The 27,012-nt window shown below is 38.6% G+C and overlaps 1 protein-coding gene across 2 annotated transcripts in view; it reads left to right on the forward strand.

Annotated features, from left to right (window-relative positions):
- The window catches only part of LOC138213106 (carbohydrate sulfotransferase 8-like), a 173,536-nt gene that overhangs the window by 27,231 nt on the left and 119,293 nt on the right, over positions 1 to 27,012 (forward strand). For both annotated transcript variants that reach the window (XM_069173977.1, XM_069173978.1), the window contains one exon: positions 15,038 to 15,231. In XM_069173977.1, the coding sequence (XP_069030078.1) occupies positions 15,072 to 15,231 (160 nt within the window). In that variant the 5' untranslated portion in view covers positions 15,038 to 15,071. The remainder of the gene's footprint in view (positions 1 to 15,037; positions 15,232 to 27,012) is intronic.

Consider the following 27,012-nt stretch of genomic DNA (forward strand, 5'->3'; position numbering starts at 1 on the left):
CCCAGTAAAAACACACAAGTTTCTTGCCTAAAATAACAGAATCTAGGCTCCATGCTGCTTCTTTTTGTTCCGTGTTTGTCACAAACTTTGATGTGTGCTCTCTGCTCAAGTTTCAGGTGCGTAAAACATTGCACATGCACCCGGACCACTGCTCACAAAATATGTGTAACTGTGATGAAATTTGTATCAAAACCTTCCTCCTGCTCTGTGCACTTCACAGTGTTACGCATCGTTTGTGTGCAACAGGAGCAGTCTCAGAATGTATTGATCCCAGCAACATTGTTAGCTTTTTTGACATTATAACAGGCAAACATTTAGTCCTATTTATAACAGTGCTTACAGTTAAAGGTCTTAAATGGAATTCACATCTGAGCTTTGACTCTGCCACTCCATAACCCTCCATTTCTTCCTTTTGAACCATTCATTGGTCGTGTGCTTTGGATCATTATTCCATTGAGAACGTACACTTCATGTTCAACTTCAACTTGCAGGCACACGGCCTCACATTATCTTCGAACACTGAGTGTAACATTGTGAGTAAATAAACAGTGACTTTTCTTCACATTTGCTCAATCAGTATATGGAGCATAGGAGCACAGCATATTAGCATGACCCGTGGAACACGTTAGAAAGTCGATATTTCTCTAGACTTCAGGGAAAAATAGAAAACAAGCATCTACATATATTCTCAAAAATCTACATTAGGTAATAATTGCCATTTATTTTTTTTAATCATGGAAATCGTTTCCAGTATCCCCACATTATTCAGTCATTTCTGACCTTTTGCGAACCCACATACTACGTTTTTGTGCATACTTCTCTATGTTTTTGCTCTTTTGGCAGCAATCCGTTTTGCCAATTCTACTTCTGCAGTTTGTCTGTTGTTGAGTTTTTAGGTTTAAGTTACAAAGGAATGGTCAGTGGGGACTCAAGAATTCTGCACAGTCATGTAGATCCAGATTGCACGCTTTAAATGTGCTGCAAAATACAATGCTAAGGTAATGTTACCAAATTTTAAAGCTTGTACAGCTTAAAAATAATCAAAAGGTGCTGCGTTGTGTTTACTTTATTTCATATTAGTGCATTTGCTGTCAGACCTTGAATCTAACCACTGTGAACTGTCTCTGCTTGTATTTCTGTCAGTGCTTCATTCTCCCATTTTGTTTAAGATACTTTGGCTCCTACGGTCATGACTGACAAAAAATGTTGGCAAGGAATTTGGGGCTTCGCTGGAAACACTCACTAAGGCCAACACTTGCGCTGATAATGGCAAATGTAATGGTTTTGTTTTGTTGTTTCAAACTGATCACTGTTTAAGATTGCTCTCCCTTGTGACAAGAATCACAAGGAAGCTAAGCAGCCAATGATTTCATCATCCAACTTTCCTTTTCACACTGAAATCAAAGAATAAATAAATCACATAAAAATACAGCAAGCTTCCAAAGAATTACAAAAGCAGACAAGCATCAAGTGGAGGGATGTGATATGACCTTTCTCCTGGCAATCTGCAGATCCCTCTGACAATTAAAAAAATAGGTGAGGAAAAATGAGTGGGGTGAGAAGAAATTCAGCACTATTGATTTATTTGCATGTTTACTGGCGAAGAGGACTTTGTTGGGAACATGCTAAGAGCTTTAAGCAGTAAATCCAGAGCGGGTCAAGGTTTACCGGATGTTTGAATAAGCCAAAGGATGTTGCTTCAAAAGACTTAGTTCTAATGAGTTATTCAGTGTATCCATTGAATGTGTGGAGAAATTGGGCCAAGGTGACTGAACGAAAAAAAAAGAAGGAAAAAACTCAAATGAAATTCAAGCTAGTGTGGATGCATCACATTTTTTGATGCATCCTTTATCTCATTTATGCCAGCATTTACATTTTTTATGCTGCGTTACATCACAAATGTTAATGACACACACAAGAACACACACACACACACACACACACACACACACACACACACACACACACACACACACACTGCCTTCGCATGCAGATTGAGAATCAGTATCATCAGCCAGTTTGTCCTCACACTGTATTTGCAATGTAGGCACTCAGCTAACGCAGCTAATCCTGCTGAAATTCCTAAATTAATATGATTTGTTGTTGGACCTCTTTACTGAATTGAGTCCAAAATATTGTGTAATTGTGTTATGCTTAATGCACCACTGAGGACAGAGTGTACAGTATCTGCCTTTGACCCAATGTGTAGTGGGCAATCACACTAGAAAATTGCTTTTTAAAATCTGACATTTAGAAATAAAAAAAACTGCTGCCAGAAAGTGTTTTGACAACAGAGACCACACAAAGTAATTTTCCCCCTGTTGAATGCAATGTTCGCAGCAGATTCTCAACATTGCAAGGACAGGAATCCAAACCACACTGAATCACAAACAAGAAGTGACAGGAATTTATTTGAAGTTAATTTTTTTTTTTTAAGGCTGGGAGTTATTTTTCCTCCACTAGATCGGCTCTCATGTAATGTATCTACTCTACCCTGCAGGTCAGTGAGCTGCTGTAAGGCCCCATGTATGAATAAAAACTAAGCTGTTGCCTCATCTGAGAAGTGGGTAGTGGACCATAGTATGACAAGGATGTCATCACTTTGCACCTTACACTTATAAAGAGAGACATTGTGATATAATGTTCCCTTTTTGACCGACCAAGGACCTAAAGTGAGTAAGAGGGGTTGCTGATTGGTGGCTGTTGGTGAAACTGTTGCAGCCAGTTGTACAGTGATGGTGGTTGGACATCTGGTCCAACTGGTAGTTCCTTAACAGTAACAGTAGGTTAACTGGAGCAGATGCACAAATGAGGACAGAATGTACAATATCCTCATAGTATATTTACTGCATATGTGTTCTGCGTGCCATGGCCAGTTAGCAGATGTCCCGAAGATCTGTGTAAACAATCCACCATTTGCACAAGAACTGAACACATACAGATGACTGTTTCATTGAACACCCACACAAGAAAAGCTTCATGAAGGGGGAGAGGGGTATATGTTTGACTGACTGTCTGCATATCCATGTGCCATAAGACTCACACACAGATCATTGAAAAGTTTCAAACTTAACAACATGCTTCTAGTTATGTAGTTCAAATGACAAAGTAAGTTCATGTGTACCTCCCTGATGCAAATTACAAGTTCATTTAGAACACTCTTCTGTGTTATGTATGTACAGGGCACATTTTAGGTAAAGAGCAATGGTGTATTGTGTGCACCACAAACCCAGACAAACATATAACATACAGAGAAATACATGCAGTTATGCACATACGTCTGTTTGTTCCTCTTAATTTTACACTCCAGTTACCTGAGACTTTTTTTGTGCAGCTGATTTCTCATGAGTACCAAATACTCATACCTGGTTATCAGAAGTACATATTTACAAGTTTTTTCCAAAAATAAAATACCCTAATGCCCTAAAGGGACTTTGAAAATTATGCAATATTCTAGTCATTTTTTCAGCATATGTCCACCCATCCCTTCACCTCTCACCTGCAGCTTGAGCTGGCAGCTCAATGATATTGAAAAGCCCATCCCATAAATTGATGGGATTGGTTCTTTAGGTATGTGACGCTTAAACCCTGGCTGTCTGAATCTGTCTTTTTGAGACTGTCCAACGGTTCGAACAATGGCAGCAGTGGTAAAGCTCAATGAAGTGAAACAAACAGTTGTAGCAATGTAAGCAAACATCAAGGAGTCTGCAAAGCCTACATTGGTCATTTACCAACATGTTGCTGCACTCTACTCATGTTGTGGGTGGTGATGGGGTGGGTGTGGGTCTGTGTTGTTTACAGACTGGTGAGTTTTGGCACGTAACCTACGTCATAATGTGGTCAGTGGCAGTTGGTTGAAGGCTGCTCCAGTAGTTTTAAAATTAACCCGAGGTCTACGGCCATTAGGATGCAACGACTGGAAACAATCCTCAATGGAGCGTGGACAGACCCTATCTATTCATGAAGTGAACTGCAGGCTTTTACACTTAAGTTCCCAAACAGAAAAGCTTAGCCATGGCACTGACTGCTTTTTTTTTCACACATGATATGTCTTCCAGCAAGCAAAAGAAACACCACATGGGCATATTAACAGGGTTAAAAACTTGATTTTTACTGGAGAGTGTCTTTAAACACAACCTTCCTCTTGATATTTGCTCCCATTTCACAGGCCCAGAGGCTGAAAATATTAGGAATACCCTCTCAATACTTGCAGCAGCATTGCACCATCTGTCCTGCAGTATGTCAAGGCATAAAAATACCTCCAACTGCCTCCTCCGTTCTATCTACTGAAGGCCTGCATCCTCCTGCAAACAGAAAGAGAGCAGCAGCAGTTCAAATGGTTTCACCTGGGCGTTCTGTTCAGGTCAGCAAATGATCTTCTGCTCATAGCTTTTAATTAGCCACAAGTTGTTGGTGAGTTTCAGTGCATCATTACTAAGAGGAACCCATTGAGCGTAATTATAGTTTTAGATGGTAATGAAAGCATGAGACAATACAGCCTAAGTGTTTGCCAAATGAGCCATTTGTCTGGTGTATCAGGGTCAGGTGTGTTGATGGCAGAGAAAATGGACTGAGTTTGACCCCGAGGCCCACATTTTTTAAATGAAAACCTGTTGCCAAAAAAGCTTTTGGAAAACACAGAAACCACCAACAAATCCTATGCTGTCCAGAGAAATAAAAGCAGCTTCATTTCCCCCCCCCCCCCCCCCCCCCCCCCTGTGAAATGAAACTTTAGCAGCAGATCTTCAAAATTATAAATACAAGAATCTAAAACACACCTTCTTTTTTTTTTTTTTAAGGCTGGTAGTCCCTTTTTCTTCCACCAGATAGGCTTGCATGTAATTCATCCACTCCACTCTGCTGGTCATTGAGCTGCTGGAAGACCCTGCGTATAAATAGAAACTAATCTGTAACCTCATCTGAAGGGCTGGTGGTGGAGCACAGCAGTGCCCCTTGGCAGGTATTGGGCTGACATGATATGATGAGGATGTGTTGTATTTGAGCATGTCTGATTGTGTTGGAGCTGTCATCACCTGCTCTGCCTGAGCTGGTAGCTATCCTAAGGCCAGCGTGGCAGGTCACCATCACAGCTTTTTCATTTGTAAGGTATTTGGGAGATTTTGTTTCTGGTGCGCCAGTGCTTTGGTAGCCACTGCTGTATAGGTGCATTATATACACGATATAATGCATTTGTGGCTATGTATTTATTTGTTTTTAATCCAAACAGTAGGAGGTTGTTGGAAATGAAGCATGAAAAACAGCTATGGTCCAGTTTTCTATATAACAGGGTTATATGACACATATAATTGTGTTTAAAGATTTAGAAAATTGAAAACTAGTTTGTATTGCAGTCGAGACGTTGTTTGTCAAAGCTGTAGTCACGCACTGATTGGTCTCCTAACTGCAGAAAGGTGCTGAATCTGTTATTTAGATGCACAAATTTCAGGTTTTACTGCCTGTTCTCTGCAGCAGCTGTATTTTCTAGATGAGAATTTCAAATATAAAATCAAAAGTTGAACACTTTCATCTCAGTATGTGTGGGACACATTTGTACACAACCATTGCACAGTTCTGTGGGTTGTTTGCATTGAAGCATTATGAATCCTTTACTCTGACTCTATCATGTTAGTGTACAGGTGCCTTAGCATGTTTACATAAAGAAAGTAGTCAGGGTATTGTTCGATGTACATTACCCTCTTGCTGCTGAATAGGGGAACTTTCTTAACGTGTCTATAGACCTTTTCTATCAGTAAACAATCAGCAAGAGAAAGCTGGGAGGGTTGATGGCTGATTGCAGAGGCTCATTATAATAGCGTGCATAAGTTCATCTCAGAGCTCACCGTCTGTCATAAATAAGACAATTAGCAGTGCTTTGAACATGATCTTATACCAGCTCCCATTGTGCGCTTGTCGAATTCCCTCGCACGTAATCATTTATTAATGAAAGACACCTGGCAACGGCTTCCCTTTCTTTTTATTTGGTAGCCAACACTGTTCACTTTCACTGAACCATGAATCGTATCAAAAAATAATATCCTAGAACATTTTCTAGGACATCTGAAATGCTCCAAACCACAGAGGAAGCAGGTGATTGGATATGTAGTAAAAATGGATTGATTTCTTTGCCAGTGCATGTTATGAAGCATCCAGCTCACATGCAGAGTAAGATTGATGCTCATTAGTTGTTAGTATTAAAGAATATATATCAGTGTAATGGTTAGGACTATGATATTTGATTACAGGGATGTTAAAATTTTGAGGATATATGAAACTGATCCACATTGTAACCTTAGTTCTATGAACAGCGGTGGAGCCTTGTCACAAGCTTACCCCTGTGGAGCAGTCGGTAAGTCGGCAGCCGACTTTGGTATCAGTTTTAGGATGTTTTCACAACCTAAAGTCCAGACTAAGGTCTATGTTTTTGTTACATTCTATGCATTTGATTCGGTTCCATTTGGTCTCACATGAAATGTTGCCAGTGCACGTAATAACTTTACATGAATTATACTTATCATCCCTATACTTGATTGGTTTTTACACGGCGTGCATCGTACGTCGCCTGGTTATTAATTCAGTCTGTAGCCTTTTCTGTTAAAACAAAGAAAAATAAATCACCAGATTAATTTCTTTGCCAGTATATTATTATTATTATTTTCCTCTTAGAAAATATGTTATAAGTTGTGATATTTTCATGTGTTTTTCAGGGAGAGTTTTGATTTCTTCAATGGACCAAATTACAGTTAAATACTCTCTTCCTCTCTCCATGTCATTTTTACTTCTTCTCATATTTAGTGGATGACGATGGCCTACCTCAACTTCCTGTAATTAGTGCAGAAGTCTAAACCATCGAAGAGGTGATTTCACACTCCAAGCTCACCAAATCATGGTTCAGTTTGGTCCTTGCAGGTACCACCTCTTTGGTTGGACTAAATTTTGGTCTTTTGGTCTGGACTGTGGTCTGAGGTTCTTCTCTCACATGCTATTTTTGTTCGGACCAAACAAAAAAGTCCAAAGGTCCTGACCAAACAATGAAAGTGCCATTAATCTTTTGAAGAAAGTGTGGGTGTTTAGGTTTTAGTCAAATAGTAGTTTTAGGTTCTATTTGTTGATTAAACATTTCATCATAGTCATGTTTACAAAGGTCGCTTTTTATTTTGTTTTAGTGTTATTTAAAAAAAAGTCAATTAAAATGTTTTGCGTAGATTTGTTGAGGAAATTATAAATTCGTAGCAAATATGTATCAGTAGGGCTCTTTCTACCATTCTTTGTGTGCTTTTTAATGAAGCCTGATATACACACAATAAATACACATCTGTCAAGCACATTGGTCACATTGGCAGCTTTTACTTTAAACTGATACCTCAGTCAGGGCATAATGCTGCTTCATGAAATATAATTCACATGGACCAACTTTATCAACGTTAGTTAGACAAGACATCAGAGAAGAATCACATTACTTAATGAAGAAAATCATTTCTAAAGTATTGTTATTCAGTTAGTTATTTGGATCTAAATAATACATGCCTTTTAATCAAGATTTTACCTGACTGAATATTGTTGAACACACACTTCGGTTCTGTTCTGTAAAAGACTAAATGCTTTATTTCACCACAAACTGTTCTTATTAGCAAATTTTCAAAAAAAAAAAAAAAAAAATGTCACAGTTAAACACTTCTTTCACATGTAGGCTACCACATGTGTTTGACAGCTGTGATTTTGATGTGCTTGGAACCAAAAAGCACAAATTCTTTGATGTGTATTATACATGAACATCAGCATCATCCCTATTATCACTCTGACACATAAGAAATATTTTCCTGCATAAAATGGGACACATTGTGTCATTTCTTGGCGTATACATCTGTTTGGAAGTGGAGTAAAAAGGCAGTGTCTTTAGAATGAAGTGTTGTTTGATCATAATGAGATGTTTGTGTCAAGCTGTGACAGTTGCAGCGGTATTATTTTTGTCTTTTATTTTATTATTTCAGATGAAATTGGCTGCTCCTTTTCAGGTCTGTCCTGGTTCATAGGTAAATGCTGTAATTACACACAAACACAAGTGGGAGTGTTGAGTTGTGGTTCAACTTCAATGTAAAGTGTAGTGTTCTCAGCAGACGGAGACACACCCATTTGCATGTGCATTGCCGTTTTGCAGCCCAGAGTCTGGCATTTTGGCCGTCACCCTATTTAATAATATGTCAATTTGATTTAAGCCGGGGAAGAGCAAGGAGTGGATCTGACGGAAAACCTTTTTAATATCTAATTAATTATGGAATTATTTTCAGAAAGACACTGAGAAGAAGGAGTAAATTTAGCTAATAACACCATAATGACTTGTAGAACAAATGTATTGACTTTGTTTTCACTTTTCATGAGAGAATTTTAGGCTTTTTGAACAGTTTGTTAGATCCAGCCACCAGTGGCCCTCAGTAGTATTGCATGTTAAGGCACCTACACACTGGCTTCACTTTCTCAGTGCTGCTTTCAATATGTTAAGAAGGTTCTTCACTCTTGTAAAAATGTCTGGGCACTAGTTTCATTACTCAAGAGGATCAGTCCTGACCACAGTCAGGTCCACAATCACACACAGTCAGTGGGTGCATTAGTGGATGGGGAGAGTCATCACAGCAAGTCACTAAAACCTCAGACTGCAGCATTTAAACTAAGGCATTTTGATAAGAATTTTAATTTAACATTTTTCAAGAGTTAGACAGCATCCAGCAACACTAAGAGCTTCAAAGAGAAACAGACCAATCTCTTAAGAACTACTTTGCTCCTCTTTTTTTTTTAGCTGTGTGACTTCACAGCCCTTTATGCTGCTATCATTTTTTGTTAACAACTTATTAACTCCATTACACTCACTAGCCCAAAAACAGGCCAAGTGAAAATTCAAATGGCGTATTTTGAATGGCCTAGGCATATTTCTGTATCAAATTATTTGTCCTTTGAATGCACAAATCCTCATGATTTAAACATTCGATCGTTTTAAGATACTGAGATCACAGGGCCAACACATAGAGACAGACGGAAACAAAGACCATTCACGCTGAAGGGCAATTTGTAGAATCACCAATTAACCTGAGATGCATGTTTTTGGATGGTGGGGGGAAGCCGGAGTACCCGGAGAGAAGCCACGAAGGCACAGGGAGAACATGCAAACTCCACACAGAAAGGACCGGATTCGAACCCAGAACCTTTTCGCTATGAGGCAACAGTGCTAACCACCACTGCACCGCCCATAACAGGCATTAATCAGAAAATAATTTAAAGATTATAAATTACAGGAAGAGGGATGAACCAATAGTTAATGAACAAAGGAAAACAGAAAGAATATCACAGACAAGGTTTTCTAGTATAACACCAACTTTAACTTGTGACCTCAGTCATGAACATATATGTCAATTTACAGCAATGTCAACAAAGACTTATGATTGTACATTTATTAGAGGCAGAATTTATGGTTAAGCTATTTTTTTTCTCTTGTCTATCTGGTTTCCTGTCCTATGTTTACATTCTTATTATTTCAAGCTGCTTTGCAAATAATTTTTGATAATAAGTACAATACCAGTACAATTATCTTGTTCTAATTGTAGAAATGTTGTTTCAAGTCGCTTTGCCATTCATTTTTGATAACAAGTACAATACATGTACAATTATATTTTGCTAATAGTAGAAATGAAATGCCCACAGCTTTCTCATAGTAATGAGGCATGTGTGACAGTCTCAATGTAACAAAACACAGGAAAGGCATCTGCTGAGACCAGCCACTTGCTTAAAGACTAAAAAAAACAAGGACACTCTTTTCAAATCACTAAAATCAACACTGACATGAATACATGCTTTTCACACTTTGCTGACTCAATACTACATTGCCTTTCCACGCACTGGACTTGGGGGTATAAAACCAAACACTAGTTTATGCACTTCAAAAAATGTCTCCAATAGCCAGAAACAACAGGCAGCTGTTTACCTGACCCCAATATATTGTAGAAAAGTAAGGTGATGAAGCTGAGGGGTTAGACCTGAAAAAGAATCGGAAATGGAAGTGAAAACCTGGGATGATTTCCTGCGATGAGATTACATTCTGTGGTTTTGCACTGGCAGTATGAATGACACTGAGATGTAAAAGGTCAAACCCTGTTGATAAAACAGAGTAAGAAGATAGCATCAGCTTCCCATCTTGCATTTAATGCTTCCACAACTCTGACAGTATAGGATGAAAATTGAGTCCACTGGAAAGCAGTCAGTTCAGTCTTCACATGCAGGGGAAGGGGGATTTCACTTATCACAGCAAACATAGATAAACTCTGCTAAACATGCAGTCAAAATGTGCAGTTCAATTTTTTTTTCTTTTCTGTTTTTCCCTAAATAGTTTCCATAAAGTCTGTAACTGTTCATGTACAAACCAAAGTAGTAATACTTTAATGGAAATACATTAAAGGGGGTATTCTGTAAGATATTTAGTTTAAAACATTCAAAAAAATAACTACAAGTATCAAAAGAATGTGACGAAATAGCACTGTTGATGTTTTGTCACAGACACCTATGTATTGTTTCGCAAAGACATCTATTGAAGTTAGTATTCTAACCAGCTCACCCTGGCCTGTTCTGTCTTGTAATACCACTTAGTACCACAAGACGGTACAGTGAGTCCATCTTGAGAGGAAGAAGTAGTGAATTCTAATTTCTTATTGTCGTGAATGGAACTGTCAGCATTAAATTATGAAACTGTTGGCAAAAAAGTACCAGAACAAGAGTTAACATGTTGCTTTCCACCGACAGCTGTTTGTGAGTAAAAGAATGAAGTTTGATGCTGAACTCGTACTGTTTCCTCTAGACTGTTTAAAAAGGCACCTAATTGTTTATTGTTAGGAATGTATTGACCATCAGTCAAACTTATCCAGGCCGAAAGCTGCATCTGCAGTGGACCATCAAAACAATTCGTAGAGTTTTTACCCACACTGCCTTTCTCTTATCCTCTCTGTGTGCCTGTTATTCAGGGTGTCTCCACTGATGAGTTCAGGGCTGAATACCTTTACACAGTACATTTTTGTACAACGGTACTGATAGTGTTGATATGTTTAGTGTGCTTTTTGTTGATATGCGGTTCAGAAGAGTTAGATTAGATGAATCAAGTTCAAGTAGCTCATCATCTAGTTATCCAACTGAATGATTTTATGTAGCAAACAAACAGACGTACTGACGTTGTTTGGACAATTCAAAAAGGATCTATACTGCAGCTAATGACAACATTAACTGTACTTAAAAATATGCTAAATGGTGCCAATAAATGGTGATTTTTCTATGGCTGTTTTCTTGCTACTATGGCTTTGCTACAAATGGAGGTAAACAAGCTGGACTGTAAATTATATTTGTATACAGTATCACCTCCTAATCTAGGGCTACATAGTGGTATTACAAAATGGGATTTAATTCTTACAGATTACACCTTTAAATTCTGTCTGTGTAGCAGCTTCATGAATATTATGGCTTTCATACAATGGATAGCAGCCCATTGATTAAAAAGTTTGTAGAGTACATAGGGATACGAATGGTGTTTCCATGGCAACTGGGTAGTGTGCACAGCCAACCAACATGATATATTACAGAGATTGAAATCTATGCATACATCTCTATCGTCCTTACTGTAAACATGAAAGAAGTAGCAGATGTGAAATAGCTCCTGAACCATATCTCAATACCCAAAGTACCCCTACGGAGCACAGAGGGTACCACATCCCCATTATACAGCAACAACAATGAACATCACCACGTGTACACAGATCCTTCCCATCATCACATAGAAAACTTCCATAAACAACAGTTACAGCATGTAAATAAGATTTGCAATTTAAAGCTACTTTCATAATGCAGGAGTTGCAATGTGTAGTGTGCTGATCTGAAGTGACAGACACTTAAATACAGTCATCACAGTGTAAAGAGAGACATAAATGAAATAAAAGAAAACTTGCATTTCCCTTCTCTCCTCTGCAACAAATGTCGGGATGTCTGTTTATAATAACCATACTTACTCCTGAAGAAATCAGTGTGCTTTTGATTGCATGGTTTCCCTACTGATGGATCTCAAGAAACTTCATATGGAAATGCAATGTTGTCAATAAAAAAAAGCAGAATAAATGGTTATTAGGGTGGCCTCATGTTTTGCCATCTGGATGACTAGTTTAACCCCTACAAAAGCAAATGCTGTGATGTTTTTGACTTTGATGTGGGTCTGCTTACATGTCAGTCCAATTACTGTCTGTCCAAGTCAAAAGTGTCATTTTCATTTTATGGTTATTGTACAGCTGCAGTCATTGATAGCATGTAATACACATTGGCTCTTTTCTCCCCTATTCAGTTTTTCTTAATGACCAAACTGACTGACAGCAACATAAATGGGAGTATTCCAGCTTTAAATAATGTTACAAACTCACTTTAGTACCATGTGATAAAGTACACATGTTTTGAAGCTGCAACACTGGTGACCCACTGACTAACAAACATTTTCCCCTAAGGGCTCATAACGCCTGCATTCACTTGCTTTTGAAACCATACACGACTACAAATGACATAACCTGACCCTATAGTTGCTGCTGATGTCAACTCACATACAAATTTGCTGCCCTTGATAACCGCAAACTGTACACCTTTGTACCAGAATCACAGTAGACTGTTAGCCTGATTATTCTATGGGTGCATTTCATGTGGCTGATGTAGAGATGCAAGGAGTAGGTGAGAATGAGTGTTTGCTTCTCTTCACTCCAAAAATAAACTAAATCTGTTAATTGCCCAAGAGTGACCAGGAGTTTCAGTTTCAGTTTCTCCTAGCTTTAAGAAAAGAAAAAAAAAAACTCCCAGCTGAAAATATTACTGGAACATTGTATGTTTGTTATTCATTTTTGTTTTTAAAAATAAAATTCTAGCTGGGACTCTGCCTCTGATTGGTTTACCCCGATAATACCCAATCAATCATCATTCTTCATGCTGACACCCAACCAGCAAAGGCAATGAGTACATGCCAATCAGAGGCAGAGGAGTGCAGCTCATGCCTTTGCCACCTTTGGGGAAAAAAAGACAACTGAAATTTGACACGGTTCAGATTATGTAACGGGACAAATTTGCCTATGAGGAGGAGGTGGTGCAAAAAGTGGATTTAGCTTCATGTTTCCAACCAAGAGGGGCGCAGTTTAAAAAAAAAAAAACATAATAGCAAGGATTGCCTAAGTGCAAGGAAGTAGTAACTTTAACTCACACCACATTTCAAGTGATCATTTAACCCAAACCATGATATTTCCATAACCTCCCAACCAAGTGGATTTTAACCCCAGTGTGGTCACACCTTAAAACATTGATATTTTATTATTAACGTTTTGGACAGCATAGACAAATGCTGCCGGATGTCACAGAAATACATGAATTGACCATGAAATCTATCACGTATGAGTCACATATAACTTAACACATTACATGCTGGTAAGAGGTCATGGCCATTTCAAGTATTTCTGAGATCCAGTCTTCCATAAGTGGCACAAAAATCATTCTGTCATCATTTGTCTACTTTAAAACACAAACCCACATCCATTAGCTGTTAACTTTGTCTTATTTATGTCTTTATTATTTTTGCACCATTCTTCTCCTGGTTAACTTTTTGACGTCTTCTTTGTCCTTTTTGATTATGTGGTGAGATATTGTTATAAGTCCCTCTTGGATTCTGTTTCATCTGCTTATTTGCACTTTGTGCCGCATCTCATTTTCTGTGTATTTTCTCATCTGTATAAACAAAACCAAAATTTTGACAGAAATCCCTGTATATTCAAACATTACAGCAGGAAACATGACACATCGGTTTTTTACACTCATCATTTATTGATAAGTTCTGGTTTGTGCTCAGGATACAATGTGAAAGTCAAGTTTGGGACATCGCTGAAATAGAGCCAATTTTATTTCCTGCAATGGTTGAGTAGTAACCAAAGCTCATTTGCATATCAATTTGAAGACAGATGCTACACGGTCTTTCTGCTGTATGAACAGACCTCAGAGTTGGTCTGCACTCATACCAGTCCAACTGGAATTGTGTTTACAAAACTGTATCCTTACAAACAGAACGCAGGTTTCTATATTTGGAGGGATTAGGTGTTATCTTGTCTTATCTCCATGTTGATTTTCTAAACAGCTTTAATATTAAGTTTTCTTCTCTTTTTAACTTAAATACTTGAATAGGTTGATATGTTGGGTCTCTATAAATAAAATAAACTGACTTACTTGGTCATTCTGTCTTCACATTATTATTAAATTTGAAGTGATAGGATTCGGTCTTGTGCTAATTTTGAGCCAATATTTGACCTCCATTTTTATCTGCAAATCGGGCACAACTATTATAATCTTGGACAAAACTGAATTTGGGTGTTCACTTTCATTAGAAGTAGATACAGCACTGTTTATAATGTTTTCACCAACATTTAAATACTATTTACCAGCAGTTGAGAAAGTGGCCAAGTTATTGACTTTTGTAGCAAAATAGCTATTTAAAAATACTATAACATGAAGGAAAGTCTGGTAAAAGGTAGTAAAATATACTTAGAGTACAAAAATGTTACTAATAATTCAGAAAAATTGCTCCTGCAAAATGTTCACCTTTATATATTAAAACATTGTACTATTATTACTGGTACATGAATGTGCTGGTAGCAGTTTACTGTCACACTTGGTTGAGGTGCAGCTAATTTTAATTATTTTATATACTACTGGGTGGATTAACCTATGAAATTGCATCATGGTTTATAATCTTATCACGTGTTCTGTTTGTAAAATTTTAATCTTCTAAGTAGTAACTAACAATATTAAGTAAATGTAGTGATCTTGAAATAAACATGTACAGTAGCATAAAGTGGAAATTCTCAGGTAAAGCAATAGTACTTCAGACTTGTGTATTACTTGAGTAAACTTAGTTATTTGTCCACCACCATTTACTCTTCTGTGTTAATACTGCACTACAAACACTGACGACACTCTTCTCTCTTTCTTTAATTTCCATCAGAATTTATTACGTTAGCATCTCACTGTGCAGCATCATGCTGTGGATGAAGTGGAAGATGGTGGTGGACTCCCTGCGTGGACGGAGAAGGAGGCTGCCCTGCTCCCTCTGGTTCGTCCTGCTGTTCGCCGCTGGAGGTCTAGTTCTCTTCATTCACCAACAGGATCTGTCAGAGATGGTCCAGCAACAAGGCCCAGGTTAGTCTCTGCCTGACCTACAACAGCATAAAGTCGAACAGGAAATCGCTTTTTGAGGGCTGCTACTTGTACTGATGGTGTCCTGTATTGCGCGGATATCTTGTTGCAGTGTGAATCGTTTTAATTCAGGCCAGTTTTTAGTGTCTCTCAGCATATTCTCTGCAGGCTGGCAAAATATTGGTAAAAACACACATTTGATAAACACTCAAAAATTGGAAGTAACCACAAATGCAGCTATATTCAACAATCCATAAAAATCCACATCCACAGCTTTAACCAGTATAGAGCAGTAACAGTTCCAACTAATACAATAGGTGTAAAGTGTCAGTGCTCATCTGTTTGAACGGAGTAATGAGTAAAAATAAAAAGCAAGTGTCAGACAAGCAGTGTGTCTCCTGGCAGTAACTGGACTCCACACTTCCTGTTCATACAGTATGTATCAGGGGAAAGCAAAAAGAAGTGCGAGGAAACAAAAAAGTAGTTCAGAAACAAACCTGTCATGTTATGGAGAAATCAAACTTTAAAAAAAATGTTAGCTATACTGTATCAATACAGAAACTAATCATAGATAAGTATAATATGACGTATAGATTTTTTAAACGATAAGGACAAATATACATGCATTTCATTTGCTACTCTTGTTGCTGTGTGAATCAGTTTATTGACAGTATACACTGACTTAATGATCATGAAATGCTCAATATCTGCTCTTTGCATTTTTAGAAATTTGTATGTAATAGACTAATTAAACACAAACAAACAGTATAGCCCTACATTTTCTGCAAAATAATAAAAAGACTCTAATGAACTCACATACAAGCAGAAAGACAAGTCAGACACAAATGCAAGAATATACATCCACATTAATACATTTGCACATGCACAGATGAGCAAGTATAGCAATGCACATCTAAGCACACACAGGTTGTCTGCACATAGGCTACAACAAAGAACATGCGAACATAAATATACAGGGAGGATACATGTTAATAAATACAGTATATGTATAAAAGCAATTGTGCTACTTGTGCAAATTACAGCACACATACTATTTGTACACATATAGACACATGAACTATCAAAGAGGAGATTACTGTGTTTTTGCATAGTTATATTATTTGGTGTGTCAGATTTAAATGGAGACATACAATACTGGCCTTTTCATTCCATCTCAGAGGGCATGTGGTCAGTTTCCAATTCTCATCTAGAAGGATCGAGGCCACACATTAATTTCCAAATGAGTCGAACCTTTGTCCTCATAAAGCGACCCAGTGTGCTTCTGCTTGGCACTCAGCATTAAGGAGATTGGGGTTTAAGCAGCCATGATGGACGAGTGTCCTAATCATGTAAGCTGCTTCATGTCTCAGAAACAAGAGATCAGCTGCTTCCTCATACACATCTTTGGCTTGCAGGGCACTTTCAACCAAATGAGAGCAGCATCAGTTGAATGATTCTGCTCTTCTTGCACCAGCCCATGACTTAGAATTATGTTTCTTTTTTTATACACATCATGGGTTATATTTGACCTTATTTTGATTTCAAGATCTGAATCTTTTCGACATGTTTAATGTAATTCTTTTGGAATAAACTCTTTACACACCAGTAGCGTGATGAGGAAACAACATGACAAATGCTAAATTCCTTACCTTTATATGACTTTACAGCAGTTGCTTAAAAAAACATGTTAATAGATTTGCATCAGCTCGTTCTTCATGAAGATGATTGAATCATTGTCCAGTGATGAAGATCTTGTCCTGCTGCTCCTCACTCGACAAAATAAGAGGAGCTTTTAGCCAAACCTGCTGCAACCCTGTTGCCTGCTTGCTACCAACTGTACTTCATCCAACATAAACTCCTCACTAACATGATAGCCTGGTGTCATTAGGAGTTGGATGTTATGTCCATTCGACTTTCACACAATGTGATTGATTGATGCCTTTACTCATGGTGCGAAAGCTCCGATCTCCATGCAAAAAATATTTGTGCTTTTTACGCTGTGCAATATTTGTGTTCTGTGTAAAATTACTCATGAAAAAAACAACAGTTAAATTTTTTTTATAACAAGTAAATACACAAAAAAAAAATCAGTCAGTTGTAATGAATTGATGTGTTTGTGTTGGTGATGATCAAAGAAAATGCTGATGAAGTGGCCGAGCGGGCTCTCTGGAGACCAAATCATCACCAGCAGAGAACCTTAGAGTCAGAGAACCAGTAATTCACCGAGTATCTGCACTATCATGTGTCAACAGTACTGTGAATCATTACTAGTATGAGCGGTGTCACACTCCACAGCAATAAAAGCCACTTAGCCAGAGTGGAATCTCTCCAACCCTCTAATATCCCCCTGATTGTCAGATGCTTTCAGACGCCGTGTCAGGTGGAAAAAAGGCCTTTCACAATGAAACAAACACGAGCAGGACGTATGCAGAGGCGCGAGTGCAAGACGGACATGCACATTATGTACAAACATACAAACCGTGACATACAGTATTTAATATTCATGACAAATATGAGACCAACACCCTAAGAGCTTGGAGGAAATTTGTTCAGACATTTGAGGGCTACAAGAACCAGATACTGTGTGAGATCAAGTCTGAAAGCTCCAACTGTTATATGCGGTGACTCTGAACCTTTAACGGAGCAACATTTTTCAATAAAAGCACTGGTCAGTGGAAAATATTGTCTTTTCAAAAGACATTTACATTTGGCATTTAATAGCTCATTTGCACAATTGGCATATCTGTAATTTTGCAGACATACATTATGGATTAATTTATGTTTAATGAATTCCTTTTACCTAAAAATGTAACTCTGATCTTTTAAAACTAATATCTTATTTTCATAGTTTTGGACATACCTTTATGATGTCAAACTGTTGAGATCTGGAAAACTAAAATGAGCAGCTGTATTGTTTTAGTTCCAGATATTCTTAATTTTAGTTTTAAGGGAAAAACCCAAAGTGACTCCTTGTTTTACAGGGTGAAAAAAAGTTCAGTAGGACACGGATTAACAGTAACAGAGGTTTAGAACAAACACTTCGGTAAATAGTTTTACTGCTCAGCAGAGTTTGGATAATTTGGGTTGAGACCTCTGTGATTGTCTCCCAACTGATGCTTCAAGCCCCCTCTGTCATCTTTTTAGCAAAGTCATCTGATTTAATTCATACTTAGTTCTGTTTTTTTAATTATTCAGCCCCTCAGCACCCTCAGAGCTGGCACCTATGCCTGTTTCTGTCCTTCAGCCACAGTTGGTAAAAGTCAACTGCGTTGTGCATAAATTTTGTTTTACTGGTATCATAAAGGGTGAAGTCATACAGTGCTGTTCATAGTTTTCCATCTCTATTCCGCACGTGAGTGTGCCCTGGACTTCAGGTTACCTCCTAATGTGACATCACTGCTCGACACCTGACCTCATGCTCATCAGGCTACAACTTAACAATTACATTTTTATGATCGAAGTCGTAGTTGTTTGTATTATTTGGAGTTGGGAGAGGAGGGATTTCTTAGTTTGTGACTGTAGAGGTGCTGCAGTATCAAATATTTACAGTTACTACAAATTGTAATACAATGAAATAAGTCCATCCATGTGACAGTTTGTATGTTGATTTCATATCAAGTATTTTTGCAAAAACTGACATGTTGAGATCAGTTGATGAGTGGGTGAGTGAGTCAGATGATAACGGTTTGTCTTTGAGGTAATTAAAAATTACAACTCTCCTGTATTTGGGATTTTGTTGACAGTAGGCTATTCAAATCATCTTATGAAGCATTTGTAACAAATATGTAAACAGTTACTGAATGTTTGATAGATAGATTATGTATAATCAGTGTTAACATCTACGCATTCATTATGTAAATAGATGTAGACAGTAATTTAGTAAATGTTTTGTATATTAGTAAAATGTGTGCCTGTAGCCTTTGTAAAAGTTAATCGAAAAGGAAGTGATACCAACTTGGTACAATATACAAAGTATTATTTTTTTTATATTAAAGCGTGCACATATTTTGTTACTAGCTAACAAGACAAGTAAAAACAATGTAATATTTCGGTTAAATTAGATACAATATCACTTTTTAAAATATAATATGCCAAAATCATTTGGAACTCACTCTTTAAAAAGGACTTATTATTGATATGATATACATTCGTGTTGTGAACAAAACATAAGGCTAGGCTAAAGAAGAAGCGTGCAGCTTTATAATTACAGTGATCAGATTGTACCGTGTATATGGTTTTAAAAGAATGATCAAATACTGGGGAACAATAATTAATCAAGTAGATTTGCATCTGTTTGGCTGATGATCTGTGGCTCTGAACCAAAGTCTGACACCTCTGGATAAAGCTGAATAACGCTGACTAACATACCCGCACACACGCACTGCATCAGCATTAAAACTGTAGGAGACATTCGCCAGCATGTAGTCCCACGAGCATCATACATAGCAACAACAAAGCTTATAACCAGAATGCAACACTCTTAAAGCAAACAAGCCACTGAGGCTGACATATTCATCAAGTGACGGTATCATTTAGGTGACATATGTCAAAGTGCGAGTGAATGCTAACAAGAGGCAGCAGCATTTAATTAATGATTTCTCTCTGTTTTCATTACTGGCCAATTTTCAAACATATAGGGTGTGTCTGCGATAAGTTTTGCAGCCTAAGCACATCCTTTTATCTCCTCTACTGTACTACTTGGATATTGAAGTAAGAATTTCACTTTACTAAATCATGCATGAGAGAATGTGCGCTGTATACAGAACACAGTGGCTGCACAGTCTTCCCAGCCCCCTCGCGAAAGCACAATGAGCAAGCGGTATCTTTGCCTTAAGCTATGGTGCTTCACCCTAGCAGCAGCTCATATCTAATAGAGCCGAGTTATAATACATTGGGTGTCAGCTTTTATCTGCCTCCCCCTCCTTCTCCACCTCTTTATTTTGCTCGCAGTGTACTTGAGAGCTTTTGTATCCGCATGGTTTGGATGGCCTGCACAGTGGTGGCGGAGAAAACTTGCACTTAAAATGGCAGCAGTCACCCCCTGATCTCACCCAAGTAATTGTTTAAGGGCAATTGGAGGAGCAGCAGCCACTTTCTCAGGGAGAAGAGACACCTGAAGAGCTGGCAGTCCAGATAAATTGTCGGCACAAATTTACACCTCCGGGCATTTTTCAGATGAGCGTGGCAGTGAAGACCAACTGGTTTTGGGGAGTAGGAGGTCGGCCTGTGTATCACCTCATAAACTCCAACACGGCAATCTGTAAATGGAGGAGAGGAGGGGAAGTTGTCACTCCGCTGCATGTGTGTCTGAGAAAATATGTGTTTACTAGCGAGCAGGTGTCTGCACCTCAGTGTAGCTGATAATAACATGCTATTGGTGCTTTTAATCAAACATTACCCGGTGTTGCGGCAGCACGTGTAATACACCCACCCGCCCACTAGAGGGAAATGCATCAATGTAACGTCTTTGCTTTGTGAAATGTATCAATGTCACATGCTTTAGGAAAACAAAACCATCTAGAAACCCACGTGGTTATGGTTAGGAAAAAAAAACAAAAAAACACTGTGATGTCCGGGACTCAAACTAACTCCATGACCTTAAATGGACTTCAGCATCCTTTGCACTCTCATAACCTCCATCAACGTATGTTTGTCACATGACCTCTCCTCACGTAACCTGCCTACCTATCTTCTTATCACGTCTAGACGATGCTAAGTGTGTCAAAGACATACTTCCCTCTAGTGGCTGGGTGTATTACACACTTTGCCGTGATACTGGGCTGTTCTGGGCAGTGCTGGGCTTATACGCTACACACAAAACACGCTTATGTTACTCATTTACTTTAAATTAGTGTTAATTACACTTGATTTAAAGCATACACTTTAATATTCTTTAAAACCTTTGAGAGGGATTTTACAGAAACTTGTATGTTTTAATCCTTTTCAAACACAAACCTCACCAGCTCACCTGTGGGCTTAAAATAACAAGTGCCTGCAGGCACAAACACAACTTGAGCAAGTACGACAATGTAAGAAACTGATTTCTAGCTTTTTAGGCTCCTTGATTTATTTATTTTTCCAACATGTGTTCTGTCTTATTCCAATGAATATGTAATTAAACAGCACAGCCTTGACAGCAGTAGCTTGTCACAACATGTTAGTTTAAACTGCTCTGATAGTTTGATGGCTCTCATTAAAAAAAAAGAAAAAAGGATGACACTTATGATTAAAGAAATCGGTTTGGCTTACTTTTTTATTCTGCTCACTATGATGCTACATCCAGCAACTTGCAGCTGCAGCATGCAGTGAAGCTGGCAAATAGTGCATGGGCCTAACAAAATAGCCATAATCCCTATTAAACAAAACAACAAAAGTGGAAAAACAGAATTAATTTCTGTTATTACAAGTCCAAGCAAAATTTTAATTCAGTTGCTTCAGGTGTGATTGTGTTATAGCATTCAAACAACACATTACCTCAAATAAAATATGATTATTTACAATCTAATGACCAGGCATTGCAGAGAAGTGATATTTTGTAATGTGAAACGTCTCACTTGTGATGAAACCAGAGAGACTCTGCAGTTTCCCTCCACTCTGTGTGAGTTTTTAAACTTCTTTCTGCTCATTGTTTGTTTTTTCCAACCTGCAACTTTTTTGAGTTTGTTTAATTCATTGAGGTGTTTTCAGTTGCAGCAGATCTTTTTTTTTTTTTTTTTTTTTTTTTTTTTTTGTCTTCGTGCAGAACAGCTATAACCACCCACTACACACTACTTTACCTGCTCAGCATTAAGTGGCAGTCAGGCACTGTGAGCCACTAGGTGGTGAACAGAGTGAGAAATTTCCTCACGGGTTGGCAAAGGGGAAGTCAAAAAAACATATTACTGAAGGTTTTAAGTTACTGCTTCTTGACTAGACTGAGCTTTCATAATTCACTGGGTGAAAATGTCATCAATACCTTTGATTTTGTTTCATACGAAATGGGATGCAGGTAAAGGGCAACGTCTGAAAATGTCAGTCTGCAGACTGCCTTTCTATGAATGAAGTAAAAAAAAGCAACCACTTCTTCCCTTCGAATACCATGATAAATTGAATCCTATGATAGAGCTCCGTCATGGCTACTACTTCTACGAGGAAGACAAAAGAGAAGTAAAAGGTCTAAATTCAGTGGTGCAACATTTAGGCAGGATGCCATACAGAAAGCTGGCAGCTACAGTGAGAGCACAGTGTTCAATAATACAATGTTCTTTCAAGAGGTTTTGATAAGTATTAGACATGCAGACAAAACATTGCAAATGCATGAGGTTAAGTTGGGAGGTACTGGGGAAAGCATAAAGGCAGGGCAGGTAAAGTGATCAAGAGAAACAACATCTTTAGATGCACACTGACTTGTTGTTTTGGCTGTGATCATGTCAAGTGCATTATGAAATGCTATGCTTTTCTGCATGCATAAAATAGAGTAAATGAAAATGAGTAATATAATTAATCTGGCTGTATGCCGTTGGCCCCCTCCAGCTCTCCATCCCTGTATCTGTGTCCACATGGAGCCTGCCAGGAACTGGGCATATTGTTTCACGCTCGAAGGAAAAATTTGATCTCTCTGTCAGAGGTCCAGTAATCCCTTAAGCCTTGTCTGTTTGCATAGTCCAATTTAGCTGTCTCTTAATGTAATTAAATTGTGCTGATGACCCTCAGAGCAGCAGAACGGCACTGTATTTGTAGGCAAATCCATCACTGGATGTTTGTGGAAAAAACTCAATGTTATTTTCCCCCTGCTTTTCCATTCATTCATATGTGTGTGCAAAGCTCCTTTAACAAAGCCTGTTTGTGTTGTGTTGGCACTATCCCCACTATTCCTCCCCAAGCAGGAAGATTGAAAAGCATTGGAAAGCAATACTTGGCAAAGCCAACTCCATCACAGGACTTTTACACAACCTTAAGTACAATATACCCGCTGAAAACAAGGGGTATTCTGTCTCCTGAGCAAAGTGCAACAACATACCTTACAGTTTTGCCATCCTGCTTAGTGTTTGGATCACATGACATCTGGCATGGGACATGGGCAGCAACTATTATAGCAACCACGGCTCCACATTCAGCTATGTCTTCTCATGTTCACCTCAGGGAGCAGAGGCAACCTCTCGGGGCCGCTGGGATACCCTGAAAAGAAAAAAAAAAAAAAAGAAAAATTGAAAACCAGACTGTTTTCATGCTCGGGTATCAGGTGCCTGCATCACCGTGTCTCCAGCCTCTCCCAGACCTGGGTCATGTCAATTGGATTTAAAATGGAGCTGCTCGGAGGCAACTGCAAGGTCATGTGATTTCCCATTAACATTAATGCCAGGGGTTATGCCCTGGGAGCCCGGCAAAATAATCTGTTTTCCATGCCATCTGATCCCACTCACCAATGGCTTCTACATGCCAATCTATACAAATAGATTTTATTTTTTGACATTCCCACTCAAGCAGAGGTCAGAGTCAAAAATGTGTAAATATGGAAGCTGTTGACAAAAGATTTTGCACTTTTAGACCCTTCGAGATACAAATACTGTTGCTTGACTAAAACTGTTTTACATTAACTGGAAAATGAAGGTTGAAAACTCAACACGGGAAGAGAAGATTTTGGATGTGGTTTTCACTTTCTTTTCTATACGTAAGAGAAAGGTTACTTTCTGTGGTAGAGTCCAGTGAGAATGTGTGTGCAGCCACAAATCACATTACTGCAGAGCTCTCCACTGAACTTCAAAACAGCTGATCTTGTGCTATCCAGAAAGCCATGAAATATGAAACACAAATCCTAAAGAAACCATACAGTGTTAGAGGAGAGACAAGAGAAAGAGAGGGAGGACATTGATTCAAATAACAAAAAAAAGAAAAACATGTGCTGTGATCTTTCTTTCAACTCAGCGTAGTTGAAGATGCATCTTTTGAGCTAGTGCCAAGCAGACAGGGTGAGGCCCCCCCCGCTGAGCAGCAGAGCATGGCTTGGCCGTCCTGCTGTTGGCGGTGGGTCTTTCAGGTTGCCCTTTTCCATAACGCCACGCTGGGTAACGTTTGAAACTCCAAAAGGAAATAAAACAGAATGAGACTTGGGCATCAGGTGGATCCAACAGAGAGGCTGATTTTTGAAAATGTCTTTGAAGACTGTAATCAGAGATGTTGCCTGCTGTCAGTCTTTCTCGCGCTATGTCACGGTAGGAACTGAGGCTTTGAACACAATAGAGTTCATCTTTTGGAAGACAGTTTCAGATTTTTGTAGACAGTGGAAAATTCATATGCAATAACAATCCAAATTAATTGGGATTTCAGAGATATGTAAAAATGTGTTGTGCCTTTTCTGCCTCTTCTACTCATATTAAATACATATCAGTTACAGTGTGGGCCTTTGAGTTTTGACTGACCAGCTGTACCGAAAGGCCAACTGAGACACAGTTGGCAGGACACCTCTCTTGTATAATGAATGTATTGTAACCGTGTTCCTCTACACAAACAGATTGGCCTCAGCAGTATGCAGCTGTGCTGACACTGATTAAACTCAGCACCTGGCTTCTTGCTCACTATACCATTGTCATGTTGCGTCAGTGTCACGTTTTGCTTCGTCCACATGTAAAAAGTAGAGTGCCTTAGGTTTAGGCACCAACAACCACATGGTTAGTCTCAGGAAAAGATCATGGTTTGGGTTAGAGTAAGTCATTTTGTGTAAGTAACGTTATGGACGTCAAAAATCAAAGGTAAGTTAAATATGTCACGTACCTAATTTACTTATGTTACTGAAAATAAATCCACGATGGTTTTTGCTTTCATACGAACTCAAACACCAGTTGTTTGGGAAAATGTCCTGTGTTTGTTCCAGCCTTGCTGGGCCTTCCTCCTGTTCTAACTTAATCAGTCTTTGTAATTGGTCCCGTGACCTCCTTATTTGACCCTGGTCGTGCATGCGTGCACATATTTTTTATGCCTACCAAAGCAAGGCGTGACACTGACATGGTATCCTCTAGGGGACTGACGTGTATACACACATTGATGTGTTACCGGGCTGTGCTGTCAGTGTCCTGATAGACTGTGTTTGGTCAGAACTGTAACTTAGATAAAAATCTGACCATATTTAAAGAGAAATTTCACCTGCATGCTTGAATTGCAAAGAGTTCATACCTTTTCTTGTTTATATATCTTAATATTCACTTTCAAATATTTGCATATTTTATTTTACTGTCTGGTTAAAAATTATCAGTCTGTATATACTGTATACCTGCATGTAATCATATTGATGCAAACTTGTAACAGTAAGAAAATATTGTAATTTCTTTATTCGCTTGTAACAGCACTCGTTATGTTAAAAGGTTGTAGGCACCCTATGATATAGATTCATCAAATGCTTCTTTTCAACTTGAGTTCTTCTTAATCCTCAAAACAGCTGCCTAAAGTGTAATGACTCCAATCAACAACCGCTCTGTCTTCCTGCTTAGAGCTGCTGTTCCCTGAGTATAAATACAGACTGAGGTGATGTATCAGCTTTTGTCAAGAGACGACTGTTGAAAAGCGTCAGGCCACCGAGCATAAATTTAAATCTGAGCTTAATTTAATCTTGTGACAATAGAAGCTGTGTCATACCTCTCCCTGTAAGACATAAAGAAACAGAGAGGGGATTAAGTGAATTGGTCATACAGGTCTTCCCTGTCCCCTTTGGTTATGCAGTCTCTGTGACAGCAGCGTTTACTTGAGTCTGTGAAGTGTAGAACCAAAGCAATCATCTCTACAGGCCCAAGTCTTCATAGGATCATCTAATCTTTCCTGAAAGTCGGTGGAGATACCATCTACTCCTTTGCCTGTCTGCTGTCTGACAGCATGAAATGTGTGTGTATAATTCATTTCATCATACAACACTGATGTGTTGCATAAGAAGAATTATTTTTTTAATGTCACTGCCTCCGTATGAGGCTGTTCATATCAAACATAATGTTTCTGTCAGAAAACTCGTCTTCACCACCGCGAACGCATCAGAAAAGCAGAAAGCCTTGTCTTAAGTAATCCCAACCAAAAAAGCTCATAAGTTTGAGCTTTGTAGCCATCTTCCAGTTGGCTGCGAATGCCATAGACAGGAAGAGACATACAGAGAGAGAGTGGGAGGAGAGACGGCAGTTATATAACCACAGCTCTCATCAAGGAGACATCGTGCAGCTTCAAAAGCAAACAGTGATAATAAATGTTAATGTTCAAGGTTGCTCAAGTTATCAGCCGCTCAGTAGGGGAACATTATGCAAGACAGGTCATTGTTAGCGTAACACAACTGCATCTTTTGTTACTCTGTTAAACAGGTCAATTAATAATGAGTTTAAGTGACTCTCAAATACAACGAGGAGACATTCAAGGCTCAAATCTGATGTTAACAGATACAACCGGCATCTGTGAGGTCCTTAAAACAGAAGGAGTTTTATCTATGCCAATCTGTGCCTTTTTTTTTTTTTTTATCATCCTTTCATAGATGGGTGGCTTTCAGATTTTTGTAGCAAAATATCTGAGCCACACGAATAAAATCTGTTCCACTGAATAGACTTCAGCTGGAAAGCTAGTCGTTCAGCTGCCACATCAAGGTCAAAGGGTAAAATCAGAAATTCCATGTTTTCTCTGTGGAACTTTGGCCTGATGTTTTGGATGAAGCTTGTAGTCTCCACACTCCTCCATAGTTTGTCTATCAGCAGCAGGAGGTTTTTGCAGTAACTTCAGCTGAGGAAAAAGCCTTCCTCCCAGCGCCATCTGTATGAGCTATAATATTGTACAAGACCCATG

The sequence above is a fragment of the Embiotoca jacksoni genome, unplaced genomic scaffold, assembly GCF_022577435.1.
Source record: "Embiotoca jacksoni isolate LCO1_2020_lvr unplaced genomic scaffold, fEmbJac1.0.p SCAF_6, whole genome shotgun sequence".
Lineage (NCBI taxonomy): Eukaryota > Metazoa > Chordata > Actinopteri > Embiotocidae > Embiotoca > Embiotoca jacksoni.